At 46.8% G+C, this 20,545-nt stretch overlaps 2 protein-coding genes across 7 annotated transcripts in view; one reads left to right on the top strand and one right to left on the bottom strand.

Moving 5' to 3' along the window:
• The window catches only part of LOC125095514 (translation initiation factor IF-2-like), a 64,089-nt gene extending 55,547 nt beyond the window's left edge, over nucleotides 1-8,542 (bottom strand). Inside the window, exons 1-2 of the mRNA XM_047722010.1 lie at nucleotides 8,529-8,542; nucleotides 7,319-8,038 (exon numbers count right to left, since the gene is read on the bottom strand). Coding sequence (XP_047577966.1) covers nucleotides 7,319-8,038; nucleotides 8,529-8,542 — 734 coding nt within the window. The remainder of the gene's footprint in view (nucleotides 1-7,318; nucleotides 8,039-8,528) is intronic.
• On the top strand, nucleotides 7,546-19,705 carry METTL21A (methyltransferase 21A, HSPA lysine). Of its 6 annotated transcripts, none has more exons than XM_047720881.1 (4): nucleotides 7,546-7,685; nucleotides 8,587-8,766; nucleotides 9,169-9,280; nucleotides 18,057-19,705. In XM_047720881.1, exons 2-4 carry the CDS (start codon nucleotides 8,620-8,622, stop codon nucleotides 18,452-18,454), a joined length of 657 nt encoding a protein of 218 aa, XP_047576837.1. In that variant the 5' UTR covers nucleotides 7,546-7,685; nucleotides 8,587-8,619; the 3' UTR covers nucleotides 18,455-19,705. The 6 variants fall into 6 exon arrangements, with proteins under 6 accessions (XP_047576837.1, XP_047576836.1, XP_047576838.1 ...); XM_047720880.1 differs by having other exon boundaries at nucleotides 7,557-7,685; nucleotides 8,557-8,766; XM_047720882.1 differs by lacking the exon at nucleotides 7,546-7,685 and adding an exon at nucleotides 8,175-8,309.
• Nucleotides 19,706-20,545: the final 840 nt, after the last annotated feature.

Raw genomic sequence — 20,545 nt, 5'->3', positions numbered from 1 at the left:
CCAGCAAGACTGTCAGTAGGAGAACTGCCTTTGAGTCTTAGCATCCCAGCTGGAGAAAGGTGGTCAGTGGTCTTGGCTGACGTTGTCGCTGGGGGCCCAGGAGACATTATGAGACGGCCAGAGCTCCAAAACAGGATCCACTTTACTGGAAAGCTAAACTGAGCCATTCGCTAAAAACTTGTACCTAGTGCTTGAGGTTCCTGTCTCTTTCACACCTTGTTCTGTCAGCTGCTGCTGCTGCGCTGTAGTAACAACCCCAGATCTTAGTGGCTGTCTCCGCAAGGGTTATTCCTCACTCCCGTTTCCCGTATCGCACAGGGCAGCTGTGGTTCTGCTCCACGGGACCCGCAGTGAGGCTGTGTCCTGCTCTGAGACACACAGTTCTTAAGCAGGGGAGAAGCAATGACACAGTTGTGCAAGGCACCTCGTGCTCCTGCCTGCAAGTGGACAGTGTCATTTCCACCCATGCTCCACTGGCCAGAGCAAGTCCCACAGCCAAGCCTGATCCTGTCCTGGCCCAGGGTGGGTGGAGAGACATCACATCCTCCAGAAAGGACACCAAGGACAGGCCTGGGGAAGGCGGACTGGATATTTAAAATAATTATCATCTACTACATACCCAGTATTTTTTGAGGATTAAACATTTATTTTCAAGTATTCACAGAGAACCAGCGGCTGTTTGGTTTATTTTTATAAAAACAAGAGCTCCACTTCATGTCTACACTGCTATACAAGTTGCATGCGCCCTAAATGTTCTTTCTGGTGCTTCTGGAGCCAAGTGACACCAATGAGAACCTTGAGAGGGCGATGGGACATACATTTCGAGGTGAAATGTAAGTAAATATAGTAAGACGAGTGTCCTGTTAGTGGAGTGCTGGAGAGGTCCGGAAGGTTCTGTCTCATAAAGTTCTGTGCATGATTTCAGCAAAAACAATGGAGAGTGCAGAGGAGGGAGGAGGGGGTCGGGATCTCTGTGCCAGCCTTCACACATGAGGAGCTGGGGATCTAGGGAGCTTTACACATTACTCAGGGTCATCCTGATGAAAGGGTCAGAGGCAGAATTTCTACTTTCATGGTCTCTCTGGCCCCAAAGCCTGTCCTTTTTCTTGCGCCCAATCCTACCTTCCCAAAGGAAAGGGACCAAGAGAGGGAAGAAGAAAATGGGATGAGAGGAAAGCTGAGAGGCAGTAGCCACACAGAGACAGAGAGGAGGTAAGAGAGAAAGGAGACCCTGGGAGAGGGAAAAGGAGGAGAGAAGCCCAGAGAAGGAAAAATAACACTGAAGGAGCAGGATACAGTTGGAGGACCGCCCTACCTGACGTCAGATTTAGTACAAGCGGCAATAATGGACACCGCGTGGGGCTGGTGAGAGAACAGGTGAACGATCAGTGGAGCGGCGCGCTCACAAAAACACCCACGGAAGTACAGTCAGCTGATCCCGGACAAGGTGGCAAAGGCAATACAGTGGGGAGAAGGCAGCCTTTTTAAAAAATGGTGCTGGAACACCCGGGACATCCACATGCAAAAACATGAATCTAAACACAGACCTTACACCCTTCACAAAAATTAACTGGAAATGACCACAGACCTAAATTAAAATGCAAAGCAGTGAAACTCCGACAAGATAACACAGCAGAACATGCAGGCAACCTTGGGTTTGGCAATGATTTTTTTCAGTGGGAGGCCAAAGGCAATATCCATGGGAGAAATAATTGATAAGGTGACTTCTTACAATAAAAAATTTCTGGTCTGCAAAAAATGCTGTCAAGAGAAGGAAAAGACCAGCCACAGACTTGGAGAAAATATTTGCAAAAGAGCTATCTGATAGAAGACTGTTATCCAAGATATACAAAGAACTCTTAAAAGTCAACAATAAGGGGCGCCTGGGTGTCTCAGTGAAGCAGCTGGCTCTTGATTTCAGCTCAGGTCATGATCTCAGGATCCTGGGATTGAGCCCCAGAGCCCCGAGTCTGGCTCTGCGCTCAGTGGGGAGCTACCTTAAGGATTCTCTTTCCCATTGCTCCCTCCCCACAGCCCTCCCCACCGCTGGCACTGTCAGGCTCTACCTCTAAAATAAATGAATGAATCTTAAAAAAAAAAACACCTCAACAATAAGAAAATAATCAGATTAAAAATAAGACCAACAACAGGTACATGAGAAAATGCTCAGCATCACTACTCTTACGGGAAATGTAACTCAAAACCACAATAAGATATTACCTCACATCCGTGAGAGTGGCAACTATCAAAAAGATAAGAGATAACAAGTGTTGGAGAGGATATGGAGAAAAGGGGATGCTAGCACACTGTTGGTGGGATAAAATTTGGTATAGCCACTATGGAAAACAGTATGAACATTATAGAAATTCCTCAAAAAAGTAAACATAGAGCTACCATATGATCCAGTAATCCCACTTCTGAGTTTATATCTGAAGGAAATGAAATCATTATCTCAAAAAGATACCTATACCCTCATGATCTTTGACTAAAGCATTATTTACAATGCCCAAGACAAGGAAACAACCTAGTCCCATTGACAGATGAATGGATAAAGAAAATGTGGTGTGTGGGGTGATATAGCTCATATATAATATATCATATAATACATATCATAGACATACAAATATACGTTGGAATGTTATTAAGCCATTAAAAAGAAGGCAATCTTGCTATTGGCAACAACGTAGTTGGATCCCAAGGGTCCTATGCTAAGCAAAAGAAGCTAAACAAATATTATATGATCTTACTTATATGTGGAATCTATCTATAATTTTAGAGAGAGTGAAGGAGCAGGCACGGGATGAGGAGAGGGAGAGAGGGAGAGAGAGAACTTAAGCAGGCTCCACACCCAGTGGAGAGTCTGATGCTGGGCTCAATCTCACTATCCTGAGAGCAGACCTGACCTGAAACCAAGAGTTGGATGCTTAACCTACTGGGCCACTCAGGCACCCCTATGTGGAATCTATTTTTAAAAAAGCTAAATTCATAGAGGGGCACCTGGGTGGCTCAGTGGGTTAAGCCTCTGCCTTCGGCTCAGGTCATGATCTCAGGGTCCTGGAATTGAGCCCCACATCAGGCTCTCTGCTCAGCGGGGAGCCTGCTTCCCCTTCTCTCTCTGCCTGCCTCTCTGCCTAATTGTGATCTCTGTCAATTAAATAAATAAAATCTTTAAAAAAAATAAATTCATAGAAACAGAATAGAATGGTGGTTGCCAGGAGGTGGGGGTGGGGGAATGACAAGATGTTGTTCAGAGGGTACAACTTACAGTTATAAGATGTATAAGTTCTAGGAATCTAATATTCAGCATGGTGATTATAGTTAACAGTACCATATCATATACTTGATAGTTGTTAAGAAAGTAGACCTTAAATATTCTTACTACACACATGCATACACATACAAATTATAATTATGTGAGATGATAGATGTGATAACTAACTTTATTATAACAATTTTGCAATATATACATGAACCAAATCATGACATTATATACCTTAAACTTAAATATGTCAATTATATCTCAATACAGCTGGAAATTAAAATAGGACCCAAAAAAAGGGGCCACCAAAAATCATAAGATACTTAGGAATAAACCTAATCAAAGAAGCAAAGGATCTGTCCTCAGAAAAATGGTGAACACTCATGAAAGAAATTGAGGAAGACATAAAGAAATGGAAAAACATTACATGCTCATAAATTAGAAGAACAAATATTGTTAAAATGTCTATGCTATCTAGAGCAATTTATATATACAATGCAATCCCTATCAAAATACCATCAACTTTTTTCACAGAGCTGGAATAAATAATCCTAAGATTTGCATGGAACCAGAGAAGTCTCCGAGTAGCTAAAGAAAGGCTGAAAAAGAAAACCAGAGCTGGCGGCATCACAATTCCAGACTTCAAGCTCTATTACAAAGCTGTAATCATCAAGACAGTATGGTACTGGCACAAAAATAGACTAGGTGTTCCAGATCAATGGAAGAGAATAGAGAGCCCAGAGATGGACCCTCAACTCTATGGTCAACTAATCTTCAACAAAGCAGGAGAGAATGTCCACTGGAAAAAAGACTGTCTCTTTAACAAATGGTGTTGGGAAAATCGGACAGCCACATGGAGAGGAATATCTATACCATATATCATAAACAAAAATAGACTCAAAATCAATGAAGGACCTACATGTGAGAGAGGAAGCCATCAAAATCCTAGAGGAGAACATAGGCAGCAACCTCTGTAACCTCGGCACAACTTCTTGCTAGATACGTCTCCAAAGGCAAGGGAAACAAAAGCAAAAATGAACTATTGGGACTTCATCAAGATAAAAAGCTTTTACTCACAGCAAAGGAAACAATCAACAAAATCAAAAGACAACCAACAGAATGGGAGAAGATATTTGCAAATGTCTTATCAGATAAAGGGCTAGTATCCAAAATCTATAAAGAACTTATCAAACTCAATACCCAAAGAACAAATAATTCAATCAAGGAACGGGCAGAAAACAGGAACAGACATTTCTTCAAGGAAGACATCCAGATGCCCAACAGACACATGAAAAAGTGCTCAACATCATTCAGCATCAGGGAAATACAAATCAAAACCACAATGAGATACCACCTCACGTTAGTCAGAATGGCTAAAATGAACAAGTCAGGAAATAACAGGTTGGCGAGGATTCGGGGAAAGGGGAACCGTCCTACACTGTTGGTAGGAATGTAAGCTGGTGCAGGTGCTCTGGAAAATAATATGGAGGTTCCTCAAAATGTTGAAAATAGAGCTACCCTATGACCCAGCAATCTCACTACTGGGTATTTACCACAAATATACAAATGTAGTGATTTTAAGGGGCACCTGCACCCCAGTGTTTATAGCAGCAATATCCACAATAGTCAAACTATGGAAAGAGCCCAGAAGTCCATCGACAGATGAATGGATAAAGAAAATGTGGTATAGGGACACAATGGAATATTATGCAGTCATCAAAAAATGAAATCCTGCCATTTGCAATGACATGGATGGAATAGAGGGTATTATGTTAAGTGAAATAAGTAAATCAGAGAAAGACAATTATATGATCTCAGTCATATGTACAATTTAAGAAGCAAAATAGAGGATCATAGTGGAAAAGAGGAAAAAATAAAGAAGCAATCAGAGAGGGAGAGAAACCATTAGAGACTCTTAATCATAGGAAACTTGAGGGTTGCTAGAGGGGAGGGGGTGGAGGGAATGGGGTGACCGGGTGATGGACATTAAGGAGCACCGGGTGTTAGATAAGACTGATGAATCATCGACCTCTATCTCTGAAACTAATAATACATTATATGTTAATTGAATTTAAATAAAGATCTAAAAAAATGTGCCAGGGTGCCTGGGTGGCTCAGTGGATTAAAGCCTCTGCCTTCGGCTCAGGTCATGATCCCACGGTCCTGGGATCGAGTCCCGCGTCGGGCTCTCTGCTCAGCGGGGACCCTGCTTCCTTCTCTCTCTTTCTGCCTGCCTCTCTGCCTACTTGTGATCTCTGTCTGTCAAATAAATAAAATCTTTAAAAAAACAAAATAAAATAAAAAAATGTGCCAAAGACTTAGCAGACACTTCATTAAAGAAGATATATAGATGGCAAATAAGCATATGAAAAGATGCTCCACATCATATGTCACTAGGGAACTGCAAATTAAAACAACTAATACACACCTACCATAATGGCTAAAACTTAAAAACACTCACAACACCCAATATGGACAAGGATGTGGAGCAACAGAAACTCTCATTCATTGCTGGTGGAAATTCAAAAAATGGTACAGCCACTTTGGAAGACAGTCTGGTGGTTTCTTACAAAACTCAATATACTTTTGCCGTAAGATTCAGTAATCACAGTCTTTGGTATGGACCCAAAGGGTCTGAGTAAAAAGATGAGTGGTTATGGCAGAGGGAGGGAGAGGACTAGGTGGATCACAGGGGATTTTTAGGGAGGGGACCCATCTCTGTATGATGCTATTGTGGTGGGTATATGCCATTATAGATTGGTCCAAAGTCATAAAATGCTCAATACCAAGAATGAATCTCAAGATAAACCTGGGGTGATAATGATGTGTCAGTGTAGGTTCATCGGTTGTAACAAATGTCCCACTCTGGTGGGGGGTTACTGATCATGGGGGGAGGCTATGCGGGTGTTGGAGCGGGAAGTGAATGTGAAATCTCTGTACCTTCTTCCCAATTTTGGTGTGAATTTAAAACTGCTCTAAAAATAAATTCTATTACACAAATTTTTAAAAATAAATGAACCGAGCAAAAAAAAAAAAAAAAGTAAAAGAACTTCGCTGCTGATCTATTAAGTTGATCAAGTCTCCTTCGCAGCACCCCCTTCCTCTGGAAGGCTGAGGTGTGCAGAGAGGACGGCACGCCCCCTGCAGGCGGGAAGAGGCGAGTAGCGGCGGGGTTCAGGCTTGGCCTCCGGCCCCGACAGCAGGTGGCAAAAGGGAATTACCAGGAAGCGCTGAAAAATACCAATGCTCGGGTCGCCTCACACCAACGGAGACTTCCCAGGGGCAGAGTCCAGGCCGGGGGAGTTGAAAATAGCTCGCGTGCATTCTAACACGCAGCCAGGGCTGAGAATTCCCGGGACCGAGCGGCGGCACGTGGGGGAGGAACTGGGGGTCAGGAAGCAAAGGAAACTTTCCCAGAGAGGCGGACGCCGCTCCCCGCGGGGTCGTGCGGTGGGCTGCTCACTCCAGCCGCGCCTTCTAAGGGCCGGCAGCTTGGGTCAGTGGCTCTGGCGTCAAGCACGGGGGTCCCGAGGCAGGTGAACCAACCGTCGGCCCTCCTGGAGGGACTCTATGGCCTTGGGTCTGCGGCAACCTCCCGGCACTAGGTGTGGGGCCACATCCCGCGCCCCCGGCCCCGCCGCTGCCGCGGGACGCTTTTCACGATCGAGTCCCGGGCGCAGGGTGTGGCTCCGAGTTCGCGCTATAGCTGACAAGGGCTTTGTCACTTTTCCTACTCTATTGCCACCAAGTGGCGATTACACCAATTCGGACTTCCCCTGGTGACGAGAGGACGAATAGGTGACCATTTCTACTTCGGAGCAAACTTTTGTCTACACCTGCTAATTCGTGACCTTCAACACTAAAAACAGGCCAGCGTACAAACTAGAAAAAAACCACACACACACACACGGGGCGGGGCCGGGGAGGGTTGAGAACCAGCTCACGGACAGAAAAGTGGAACCAGCAGGAGAACGCCTCCCCCGCCAGCCTGGTGGGCTCCCTCTCACCCCGCCAGGGCACCCCCGCGCCCTCTCCGCGCACCTACCCGCGACTCCGCACCTCGGTCGCCTCTGGCTCCTCGCCCACGCTGCCTTCCGAGTCCCGGAAACTGATTGGGCGGACCGGGAACCTCGGGGACCCCCCGGAGGGAGGCCGGATGTCCTCTCCCTCAGCGTCCTCCTCCAGCGCGCGCCCCGCACACCTGCGACCCTGTGCGCCGCGGGGCACCTGTCCGGGGTAGGAGGGACCGGAAACGCGTGTCTCCCGGCGCGCGCGCCGCCCACCCCCGCCGCCTGCCCGCGCAGCCCGCGCCCCGCCGGCTCCCGGCTCCCGGCTTCCGGCCTTTTAAGGCGGGTGGCTGCGGCGGCGGCGGCCGCGCTCGGGGCGGGGAAAGCGAGGCGCGCCACGCGGGGCCGGCTCCCCGGCAGTAAGTAGAAGCGAGGCCCACCTCGGGCCCCGCCGCGTCGCTGGCCCCGCTTCGGGGCGGCCTGGGCTGGGGAAGTGGGCGGCACTCCCGGGGCGGGGCGCGTCCGGCGCGGCTGGGGGGGGTGTCCCTCCCCAACCCCCCACGCCCACCCCGTGGGTTCCCGGAGTTCTGGGGCCCGGCGGAAGCGAGTGCGTACCTGGACGCTTTGGAGGGGGCTGGGCGGGTTCTGGGGACTCAGGGCAGGCCTCTGAGCCGCGGACGCCCGAGCCCGCCCCGGACCCGGGCTCCTGCTCTCCCCGTCCGCGACTCGGGGCTCACGAGTGTCTTTCACTTCCAGTCCGGGCGAGATGGAACTGCGACCGTATCAGAAAGCCGGATGACCAAACCGTTAACACTCAGTCCAAGTGCAGCCTCGGGCCCGGGGCTGTCGCTGTTGAACGCGCTGAATTTAGAGGGGGTGGAGGGAAGACCGAAACGAAGCAGCGAACACTGTCCTGCCGACCGCCGCGAGTGGCAGCCGCGGTCCAGACGGGCCCGGACAGTGTAGGAAGCACTACTTTCACCGAGGCCGAGGCCTGCAGCCCCGCTGCGCTCGCTCTTACCGCGGCCCCAGTTCACCGGGTGGTGACCGCGGAGTGCCTAGGGCATCCTGCGGGAGTGGTACGGGTGTGCGTGCTTTTGCCCAAAGACCTCGTCCGGCGTGCTTCAGAACGGAATCTCCGTTCCCAGAAGAGGAAGAGCCATGCAGAAAGGAATTAGACAAAGCCCCCCGCCCGCCCCGCCCCCTTTGTTGTCTTCTTTTGAACCTGTAAAAAAAATGGCCTTAAAAGCATTTGGGGCTACTTAGGAGAGTGCATTTTTTTCTGGCCAGAGCGTCACGCAGGCTTCTTTTGCCCAACAGCTTTGAGGGAGCAGAGAGCGGAGTGCAGGCGAAATGGCCCTGGTGCCCTATGAGGAGACAGCGGGAGTGGGCTTGCAGAAATTCCACAAGCCTCTAGCCACCTTCTCCTTTGCCAACCACACCATCCAGATCCGGCAGGACTGGAGACAGCTGGGAGTCGCAGCCGTGGTGTGGGACGCCGTAAGTACACCCCTGGGCCTCTGAAGACCACTGCAACTGATGATATGACTGCACTTTATTTACTTATTTTTAATAACAGCTTTATAGTGAGATACAATTCATATACCAGACAGTAATTAAACTTGCCACACGCAGCAGCACCCTGTGTTGTGTGGGCAGTGTCCTTGACCCCTGCTGTCCTCAGGGGGGATCTTGTGGGGCCTGAGGCCTCAGTGTCTGTGCCTGATTTAGGGGGTCACCTCCCAGCAGCAGCTGAGTTTCTGCCTGTTGTTGCTAAACTGGGACTGGAACCTTGCAGGGGGGAGGGGGGTGTGTGATGTCTTCCTGCTAGTGGGAAGTCTACCTGAAATGGGCTCCTAAACCACTTGTTGACTTGAATCATCCCGCTGTGCTTTGACTCAGGCTGTCGTTCTTTGCACGTATCTGGAGATGGGAGCTGTGGAGCTCCAGGGCTGCTCTGCTGTGGAGCTGGGTGCCGGCACCGGGCTGGTGGGCATAGTGGCGGCCCTGCTGGGTGAGTGCCATACGTGTATGGCTCACTTCTCTGTGAGTGGAACTCATTGCGTGGTGTGATTGCTGTTTCCTTGAGACAGACCCATACTAGTTTTCCCCTTGCTGGATTTTTCTGTGCCCTGTGCTTATGAGTCAACTGCTGGTGCCCTTAACTCCAGTAAGCCTGGTTTCTTCTCTCTTGTTCTTGCTCTCATCCTGTTATTTATACTTCTCATAAAAGATTGCTTTGCCTTCTTCAGTTTTTTAAAAAATTTGTTTTTTAAGCAAGCACATTTATTTGGGCAATTAGAATTGCAATTGGGGAGACTATTAGGTTGTCTGAATTAGGTTTCTGCCCCTCCTTCAGTTTTATGCCAGTAATATGATCTGAAGGGAACTTTCAGTTCAAAGAGAATTCTCATATTCATGCACACAGCTTTTTTTTCCAGTTTAGGGTCCTTCCCATACTCTGTTGGATTTAACCCTGTGACGCAGGTTGAGCAGGTAGTCTCATTCTTACAGTTTCCTTGCTGAGAAAACTTTGCTGGTTTTTCTCTTCTAAGAAGGGTCGGCCCTGTTATAGATTGTACTGACTTATTTAAAAATTGTATTCACAGTATGCAGTCCTGAATTGATATCAGGGTTTGCCATTTTTTGTTTGGTGTACATACATTAACTTAGGCCTAGAGCATTTTTAAGCTTTTTTTTTTCCTTAAAGATTTTATTTATTTATTTAAGAAAGAGAAAGAGCACTGAACAGTGGGGAGGGGTGGGGGGGGGCGAGGGGGAGAAACAGACTCTGCGCTGAGCAGGGAGCCCACTCAGGACTCGATCCCAGGACCCTGAGATCAGCACCTAAACCAAAGATGGACGCTCAGCGGACTGAGCCACTCTGGCACCCTTAAGCTTTGTTTTTATTTTATAATTTAAAAAAATCCTTTGTTGAGTCCTTTCTACAGCTTCTGACTCATGCAGTTCAAACTATCCAATGAGATAGAACATTCATTTCAGTACTGTCACCCGGGGCTCTTGTTAAAATGTTTCAGCTTCTGTAGGTCTGCGGTCAGGCCCGAGAGCCTCCGTTCTGACAAGCTCCCAGGGGGTGATGATGCCAACACTATTGGCAGGTAGACTACACTTTGGTGGTCAGGAGCTAGAATTCCATCCCATTATGTATAGGTACTCAAGGACCCACAAAAGCCCGTCCTTTATTGTGTTCTCTTTCTGGTAACTTCTTTCTTTTTTCAGTCTTCCTTTCTCTGTTTAGCTCTTGCCTTTCCAAATGTGACGGAGAGTGGGGCAGGGTGGTGGGGAGCTAGGTTTCCGTCGCCGCACACCACAGCCCTTGCAGACGCTGATGAAGCCCTAGCTCGTACACTGCCTTTTGTTAGCCTTGTAACATCCGCATGGGTGTTAGGTATTATTTTGAACTTCTTATTTTCCAGTGAAACTGGGGTTCTGGGAGATGAAGCCCTTTGTGAAGTCCTGGTCAGTGGAGACCTGAGAGTCAAACCAGGCTCCTGACACTGCGGTCCCTTGTCATCTTTCCTTGATGCTAACTTTGCTGCTGTGAGAGGAGTTACCTGGAAGGGAGATGAGGTTTTTTCTGTTTCTGCAGCAGCTGGCATACAAACAGGTTAGTTGGCCAAGTGCATAGGTTTAGAGTATACTTGGTTTTGACACCTCCTTTAACTCTTACCAGCTCTGTGACCTTTGGCAAATTGCTTAATCTCTCAGCTTCAGTTTCCCTGTAAACTGGGGATAATAATTAGTTCATGCCTGAGGATCCAGTGAGATCAGGCACAGGAAGTGGTTAGCTCCTTAACTGGCACAAAGCAAATGCTCAAATAAATGTTGATTGCCCCTCTGAGTATTTCTGTTTGTGATCTAGAAATCTGGATCTGTGGGGTGGGGAAAACCGGATGAGCTTCTTCAAAGACTAGGGCAGAGCGAGGGATGGTTAGTTGCTGCCTCACAAGATGGACAGCTCCGGGAGTGGCTGGAAGGGAGCCGCAGACTGTGTGCTCCTGATGGGGGACGTGTGCTTCCTGGCCGGGTTTCACTGTCACCTATTGGAATCCTTTCCTGCCCCATAGCAGAATTCATTGCTGCCTTATTTCTTCTCCCCATAGCGCTTGGTCGGCTCACCACCTATGTTCCCACTGTGTCACATTTTGTAACAGGCGGTTTGTCCTTGTGTCTGTCTGTCCTGGCTGGCTGAGGTTCCTGAGACTCGGGACTGCACCTTACTCTGTGTGTCCTTGGCCCCACACACCACTTGCCACACAGTAGATACTCCAATAGCTCTGGAATCAGAGTTGGACAAACTAGGACATCATGAAAAGTCATGTTTCTTTTACAAAAGTGATGTCACTCTATTTCAAAAGTAGCCCTAGAAGCAGAATACAGAAAGGGAATGACGAACTCCTCAAACGTCCTAATTATTCATGACTCTGCAACATACATACTGTTGCCATTTTGGTATATTTCCTTCCATTCCTTTTCCTCCCCCTGTATCTTTTTTTTTTTTTTAAGATTTTATTTATTTGAGAGAGAGAGCATGAGCAGGGAGGAGAGGGAGAAGCAGACTCCCCACTGAGCAGGGAGCCTGATGCAGGGTTCCATCCTAGAACCCCTGGATCATGAGCCTAAGGCATATGCTTAACTGACTGAGCCATCCAGGTGCCTCCACCTCCACCTGTATTTTTAATCATAGCTGTAATTCACGGTTACAGAGTGTGTGTGTATGTGTGTGTACACATACATATGTATATACACACACACGTCTCATTTAACATTACGTCGTGCATACCTCTCTGTGCTATGTGATTTGCATACCCTTTATTTGTTGTGGCTGCAAAGTATTAGGTGTTAGTTTTGAGGTTGAAACCTGAGACTAAAGAAAAAGTCTCTTTAGAAAGGAAGCAGTGAGAACAGAATAGGTAGTGATTTTGAAATGTAAGAGGTTGATCATTCCCCTTTTATTTATTTATTTATTTTAAAAAGATTTTATTTATTTATTTGACAGAAAGAGATCTCAAGTAGGCAGAGAGGCAGGCAGAGAGAGAGGAAGCAGGCTCCCTGCTGAGCAGAGAGCCCGATGTAGGGCTCGATCCCAGGACCCTGGGATCATGACCTGAGCCGAAGGCAGAGGCTTTAACCCACTGAGCCACCCAGGTGCCCCAATCATTCCCCTTTTTAAAGTATTTTTGTTTTTCGTATCCTGAGTCATTTATTCCTGAATTCAGGGAACACCCAAAAAAGCCCTGGTGAGTTTTCTGCAGAACTTTAATAATGAGTGATGAGATTTTCCTGTTAAAAGAATAAAAACACCTGTTAATTACTAGGCAGTTCCCAGGTGCCAGGTCTTTAGTCCGTCCTTCTCAGCGTGCCCCTGTGTGGTAGGTGGGTCCAGTTGGAGCTCTCTTCAGTGGTGAAATGAAGGCTTGGTAGAGGTTAGGTAACTTGCCAAGGTCACGAAGCTCATGGATTGTGGAGTTAGAATTGGAATCTAGTTCTGACTCTTAAACCCTGGTTCTTGCTTTGAAAATCTCTTTGTACTGCCTAGAAACTATTCTTAGAAAAAAGTATCCCATTTTAAAGATAGGGTTCTGTAAATTGGGGTGGGGTCAGGGAATCTGGATTTTAAAAGCTTTTGAGGTGATTTGATGCCCACCAAGTCTGGGGAACAGTCTTAAAATATAATGCTCAGGGAAGAGCATTGTCTTTTAGTTTTCTGTACTTCTGGTGTAAGTCTCCACTAAGCTTTGCACTCGTGTGTTTAACTGAAGGATGGGTGTCTCTACCTGACTATTTCTCAGCATCTCGAACAGAACATGTGTTTACACTTGAGCTCTGCTTCTCTTTGCAAATGCATCTTTTTCTTTCGTTCTGAGTTAGCGTGGCCATCAAAGTCCTCTCCCAAGCGAGCTGCTTGACCCCCTCCCCCAGCCCCTCCTCCCTCTCCGAGCTCTGTTGTTGATCTATTGTCTAATTTCCTGATTCCAGGTCTCCCTTTTTATACCCCCCCCCCACCCCCCAGCCTGGCCTGAGCTCTCAGCACCTTTTTCCCCTGTGATGCCAGGTGCATCCCCACAGCTGACCTCCCTGCCTCACTTTGTCTTCTCAGGCCCACCTCCCAGTAGGCTAGAGCGGCCCATTCTCCATGCAGAAGTGCTGGGGTAGCCCAGACTTAAACACCCCTGTGCCTTGGGGCACCTGGCTGGCTCAGTCGGTGAAGCATTCCTCGATCCCAGGGTTGGGAGTGCAAGCCCCACAGTGAGTGTGGAGCCTAGTTAAAAAACAAAAAGAAAGCCCTGTGCCTCCCCAAGGCCTGAAACTCATGAGGCTCTACCCCATTTTGCCTGACCATTTGGGCTCCTATTACAGAGCGGCTGCATTGTCTCTGGTTCCAGGGACACACCCGTGGCTTCTGGGCTGTCCCTTCTGCCCTGAGTGCCCTTTCATCACCCCTTTCCCCTGGTTAATGTCACATCTTCCCAGTGTAAGTTCAGATGCCTTCCTTCCGAGTTCTTCTCTGACCTCTGCCTCTCTTGAAGAGGGTCTCCGTTGTGACCACATCATTTCCTGGCAACCCGTTTCCATATTTTACTCCCCACCTCGCATCATCACAGTCGTGTCTCTGTGTTTCCCTTCCTCCTGAACCTGAGCTCCTAGCGGCCAAGGGTGGTTTTGCTCATCTCTGTGTCTCTGGTACGTAGCATGTGCTCCCATGTTCGAATAAATAAGGTGTTGCTTATAAAAGTACCAGCTAAAGTGATGGTAGGTGTTTATGTGTTCTTTCTCCGTTACCGAGTGAGTGGCCGTGGGACATGTGATCGTGCTGGGTCAGCTCTCATGAGTCCGTCATGAGCTAAGTGTTGCTGTGCCCTCCACACACAGCACGATCCTCGGGGGGGTAATTTCTTCACCATCTTCACGTCCACAGGCACTCTGCCTGCCCTTGCTTCTCCTCACTTGAATAGCAGGTAGAGGGTAGCCCTCGGCTGATTCCGGGCCAGTGTCCCTATAGCCTGCTGCATATAGCCAGGCTGCAGGAACACGCCGCTGCTGGGCCTCACTTTGCAGAGGGGGTCAGGAACCTCAGGGGGCGGGTGATGCCACTGAGCGGCTCCGTTCTGCTTCCTCTCTTACTCTGCTGATCTCCCCCGTCCTCCGCCCACACTCCCAGCTGGTGACATTTCTTCTTCTTTCACCGAGGAGATTGCTGCAGGCAGACGAGAGCTTCTGTGGCCTCCCTGCCGCTCTAACCCTCCCGTGTCTGGGCCCAGTGTCCCCGCCTTTGCCCTCCGTGGGACATCCTCACATGCGCTGTCTGCCCTGCATGGGCCAACCCGCTCTTCCTTCTTCCCTCTCCTGCATCCTCACTTTTCTTCTCTCTTTCCACCTGACCATGTGTAATGAATGTGTAATGGGAATGTGTAATGGAAATGTATTTTCTGCAGCAGGAAATGGGCAAGATGACCCCGGTATATCTTGTTAGCAAGGAAGCTAATAAGGATGACATGGGGTTGTGTCAAAAGTCCACTGGCAAAAGATAGGACAAGTTGAACATCAATATTCATAGTGGCACTGGATTTAAACATATCAAATGTTTAATCCATGAGTTCATGATACAACACCAACAAAGTAAACCCAATTAGTCATCTTTCAAAGATGCTCCGAAACCAGATCTTTGGAATCTGGTGTATAAAAGGGGAGGGAGGGGCACCTGGGTGGCTCAGTTGGTCAAACGGCTGTCTTTGGCTCAGGTCATGATTCCAGGGTCCTGGGATCGAGCCCCACATCGGGCTCCCTGCTCAGCGGAGAGCCTGCTTCTCTCTCTCCTTCTGCCTGCTGCTCTGCTTACTTGTGCTCTCTGTCAAATAAATAAATAAATTAAGTCTTTAAAAAATAAAATAAAAGGGGAGGGAGGAGCATAGTTTATCCTGCCTTTCCTATTCAGGTTCTATACAAAATGAGTAATCAAATAGTAGTTGAAAGAAACCTCCCTTTATAGAAATTTCTCAACACACAAATGCAAAAGGAACTTAGTGAATGAAAGATCTGGGCATTGAGTATTTGTGCCTGCTCACATCACAAAAATGGAGCCTACCCAGGGCTACATACCTCTTTTTTTTTTTTTTTTTTAAGATTTTTTTTTACTTATTTGAGACGGAGATCACAAGTAGGCGGAGAAGCAGGCAGAGAGAGGGAGGAAGCAGGCTCCCTGCTGAGCAGAGAACCCAATGTGGGGCTCGATCCCAGGACCCTGAGATCATGACCGGAGCCGAAGGCAGAGGCTTTAACCCACTGAGACACCCAGGCGCCCCTACTACATACCTCTTGATGAAGAACACACCACCACCTCTGAAATAGTCTTGCTCAAAACATTAAACTCAAATTTATGGGAGACACAGAGGAGCCAGGGACATGCTGAATTATATAATGGTACAATCAGCAAAATCCAGATTGTGGGAAACTACAGGGCAAATGATCTATATCTTCCCTAAATTGCAAGGGGAAGAAAGATTCAAAGGAAACTGGTAGATTCAAAGAAATCTAAGACCTCTTCCATGCCCCTCCCTCTAAACACACACCCAGAAGGAAACCACAGGCAGAGCTGCCCTGTGCAGGGAGAGAGGCTGCTCCTGGGCAGGTGTACTGGGAGCTGGCCTCGTGTGGGGGCCTGGGGTGGTTATAGCAAGGAGCAAACTATCCGCCTCCTTCACCTGGGTCATTGTGGTGACCTCTTCACGCAACTCCTTGTTTCTGGTCTTGACCTACTTCTAGAAATTCTGTTAAAGCCTGAAATCATTGGCACTTCTGCTCAGCACTCTCCACCGGCTTCCCATCTCAGAAACGTGACCTGCGAGGCCCTCTGCCTCCTGCCTGTTACTTGTTTGACCTCATCATCTAGTCATTCCTCCTTCAATCATTCCTGCCACAGCAGTCTCCTCACCTGCCCCTATGGAGGCCTTGGCACATGGTCTTCGGCCTGCCAGGAGGACTGTCCCGCTGCGACACACGGCCTTTCCTTTTTGTTCAATCTGAAATGTCAGCCCCACCTCCCTGACTTGCGGACATTTCACACCTCTCTTTCCTGCTCTATTTTCCCCCTAGTACCTATCTCCAAATGACGTACTGGCTATTCTCATTTTAAAAACCCCTCTTACTGCCTGGCTCCTCACTTGAATGTAAGTTCCACAAGGGCAGGGGTTTTTGTCTCCTGGCTGATGGTAGCTACTTGGCTCTTTGTACAGTTGACAGATGTTACAGGAGAGAGTGGCCAACTCACATTAAGGTCCTGCCAAAACTCCTGGAAGCCCCAGCTGGTTAGGTTAGCCGTAGCCTCAGAAACCTCTTGAGACAGGCACTGAAAAGGTCTGCCTGTAAGAAGCACTGAAATGAACACTGAGGTGATATGCAGGAGACTAGATCACTCCAGGATTGCCTGTAAATGCAGACTATTAAGAAAGCCAGAGATAAAGTTTTGAGTTAAACCAGGAAAAGGCTGTCTGTGATTTTCTTATCATCAGGAGAGATGAGCAGTATCTCTGGATTCTGCTCATCAGGCAGCACGCTGGGTTGCACTGAATGGTCCAAGGGGTGGCAGCGCTTGTAAAACCCAGCAGCTTGAGCACTGTCTTCAGTGTCACACCTGGGACCGTCAATGTCAGATCGAATTACACACCGTCCTAACATCACAGGCCAAGATAAGAAACATCAGTCCGAGCTGCCACTGAAATGGTGTTTGCTGTAGCTGGTCTGGAGCCCCGTGGGGAATTACCCATGACGATGCCAGCTACAGAAGGGTGCAGAGGAGAGGTCATCTCGTGAAAGAAGAAGCCTAGTGTTACAGTGTTCAGAATTCACTAGGCCCAAACCGAACAGGACTACGCATGCTGTATTGTTACTGCCGCGCAGATGATCTGTTTCAGGGCTGACCTCACATGCTTGTTTCACCATGAGAGTGAACTGCCAGCTCAGTCTTCTCCAGCTGCACTGGGTCATGGTAAATAACTCACAAGAAGCATGAACAGAATACTGCCTTATTAACTGTATACACCGCACGTAGAAACTTAGCATTTAGGAAACATGATCTCACATTTTAACCTATAGTGCTTTGATACAATCTAGTGTTTGTATATACTCCTCTAAGTATACCATTTTTCAGAAATGATATAAGTATGTAATTTAAATTGATAAATACATAATTTAATTGATAAGCACATAATTAAATGATATAAATATATGATATAATATATAATTTATATATACATAAATGCATAAAATACATAATGCTTCTTCCTAACAGCAAGAGATGTGGACTGGGATTTCATAATAGCCAGTTAATCTCTCCCTTGATTTCTTTTAAAGCTTAGACTCCAGAAAGTAGCCTTTCCCTGTTTTTGGTATCTTGTCATCTTCATAATCATTTGCTCCTAAATTTTTCTTCTGTGGATTCCATTTTACCCTCAGGTCTGTTGACTTGAAGATCATGACCTAATGAATGAATGAAAGTAGTGGTAGACACCTGTGTAGGGTGGGCCAGCTCCGCCTGCAGGTGTGTCAGAGAGGCAAATCAAAGATTCACCTTTGCCAGTAGGCAATGCGGAAGGAGCTACTGGTCGTTGTTCTGCTCTTCTGCAGCCATCCCTGAAGGCCATGATCTTCTGGCTATGCAGTAGAATACTGGGGACACTCACTCTGCTGTTTAACTACCCCCCCCTCCACGCCCAGCCAAGCTATTAGTTGTATTGATGTGCACATGACTGTCTTTCTGTCCCACATTCTAGGTGCTCATGTGACTATCACGGACCGAAAAGTAGCATTAGAATTTCTTAAGTCAAATGTTCAAGCCAACTTACCTCCCCATATCCAACCCAAAGCTGTTGTTAAGGAGCTGACCTGGGGACAAAATTTGGGGAGTTATTCATCTGGAGAATTTGACCTGATACTTGGAGCTGATATCATATATTTAGAAGAAACATTCGCAGATCTTCTTCAGACTTTGGAACATCTCAGTAGCAAGCGCTCTGTGGTTCTTTTAGCTTGCCGAATTCGCTATGAACGGGACAACAACTTCTTAGCGATGTTGGAGAGGCAATTTACTGTGAGTAAGGTTCACTATGATCCTGAAAAAGATGTACATATATACAAAGCACAGAAGAGAAACCAGAGGGAGGACTTATAGTTGGCTTTAATTTATAAGAATGTTGTTATTGAGTGCCAGTGAAGGTCTTTGGGAATTGAACCATATTTAATGAAATGGATTACTGAACGAAAAGTCTAACCAACGGTTCTCAAGGGCCAAAGCACACGATTAAAACAAAGCAGAATTTTGTTCCATTGCTGTGACATATCAGTCCTATTTGACTCTGAAAAATTCAGCTACCATTAAAGGATTATATAAGATATTTGTGTCCCATGCTGTTCCCTCTTGATTCAGTTTCCCTGATGATGTAATGAAGGGTTGGTATAAGCGTGTCTTTAAAGCAGTGAGCTTGTTTTGGGAGGTTAACCCATGCAAATTATTTGACACGCATTTGAGATGTAGGTTTAGCCCAGTTTTCTAATTTTGTGAATGTAAAGCAAGAGGCTTGATGTATATCCCCTGAGCTGTTAATGCTCTTGAGAACTTTTTGTCTGCCCCATTTAGGGCTAAGTAGTTTTGGTTATTTGAGAGTAGGATATGAGTTCCTGGAGGTTCTCATTTCATGCTTTTTGGCTTAATTTCTGATTTAGGTATATAAACAAAGGATTAAATACAAATAAAATTTTAGCTACTTTTTGAAAACTAAAATCTTGGCTCTCCACGTGCTGTGCACAGGCTATCTTCCTCAAAAGCTATAGGTTTTCCCTTAGCACTCCCCTTTTTCAAATGTTGTTCTAGTGTTTCTTGCTTAGACTTTCCCCTCCTCTTTGTAATGCATAGGGTGACAATGAAATCGGTTTTAAATCTCACCCCTTCATGGGAGGTTAGCTTCCTGAGGAGAAGCTCCTTCTATACTGGATTCTCCAGAAGACCGGGGCAGGGGGAACCCGCTGGAGAACCAGGACTGTTCCGTGCCTCTTCCCTGGCTGCCTCCCAGTAGTGTTGAATGAAAAAGATACATTCCATTTAGAGAGGACTGGTCTTTGGGGTAAATGATTGCTTCGTTGTTTTATGATTACCTTTGACAGACCTTATGAATGAAGTCACACACATTTTTTTTTTTAACAAGGTACAAGCTTAACAGCTTCAACAAATTTAGATAAGAAGAATATTATAATCTCAGTATGGTATTTGGTACTAGAGATAGATTTCCTTTGTAAAACATTAGAAACAAGACCTCTTTCCTCTTAACCTTTCAATGACTATCTTGGATGTGAAAATACCCAATACGTTATTTTCTGCATATATTTTAGAGGTTTTACTTTAATAAAGGTGAATTACGAATTAAAAGTTCTGAGCATTCTGTGATGTACTGGTTCAACACAGTTCTTGTATGTGCACACGAAAGAGAAATACCCATAACTTAGAAAATCCGTAAAATACCAGTAGTGTGCCATGAACATGGAAGGTCTTTGAAAACAAGTGAAGGAGGAGCCGTGCAGTATCATCAACGCTGTAATGAAAGGCCAGTCCCGGTCAGGTATGTTGTTAGTTTTTTTTTTTTTTTTTTTTTCTTTATTTATTTGACAGAGACACAGCGAGAGAGGGAACACAAGCAAGGGGAGTGGGAAAGGGAGAAGCAGGCTTCCCAGGGAGTAGGGAACCGCATGTGGGTCTCCATCCCAGAATGCTGAGATCATGACCTGAGCTGAAGGCAGACGCTTAATGGCTGAGTCACCCAGGGGTCCCTTTTAGAAGTATTTTTTTTTTTTAAGATTATTTATTTATTTATTTGACAGAGATCACAAGTAGGCAGAGAGGAAGAGAAACAGGCTCCCTGCTGAGCAGAGAGGCCTGGGATCATGACCTGAGCTGAAGGCAGAGGCTTTAACCCACAGAGCCACCCAGGCGCCCGCCTTTTAGAAGTATTTTAATTGAGTTCAGCTCCTTTACTTTAATATCCTTGACTTTGGAGGACAGATATTAAAATGATTGTTGGTATAGATGGAGACAGGTGGGATGGGGTGGGGATAGGGAGCTTCAAGATGCCTGGATGCGCTACCAGTGAAGTGAAGCAAGCATAAATTGGTGGTTTTACATGTTCATAATAAGAATCAGAAAAGGTTGAAGGTAATTTTTTGTTGTTGTTTTAATAGAAGAAAATAAAAGGCAAGAAAAATTCATCTGGAA

This window comes from Lutra lutra, chromosome 3 (assembly GCF_902655055.1).
Source record: "Lutra lutra chromosome 3, mLutLut1.2, whole genome shotgun sequence".
NCBI classification, from domain to species: domain Eukaryota; kingdom Metazoa; phylum Chordata; class Mammalia; order Carnivora; family Mustelidae; genus Lutra; species Lutra lutra.
The sequence above is the reverse complement of the archived record's forward strand: the minus strand, read 5'-3'. Positions and strand labels throughout refer to the sequence as shown.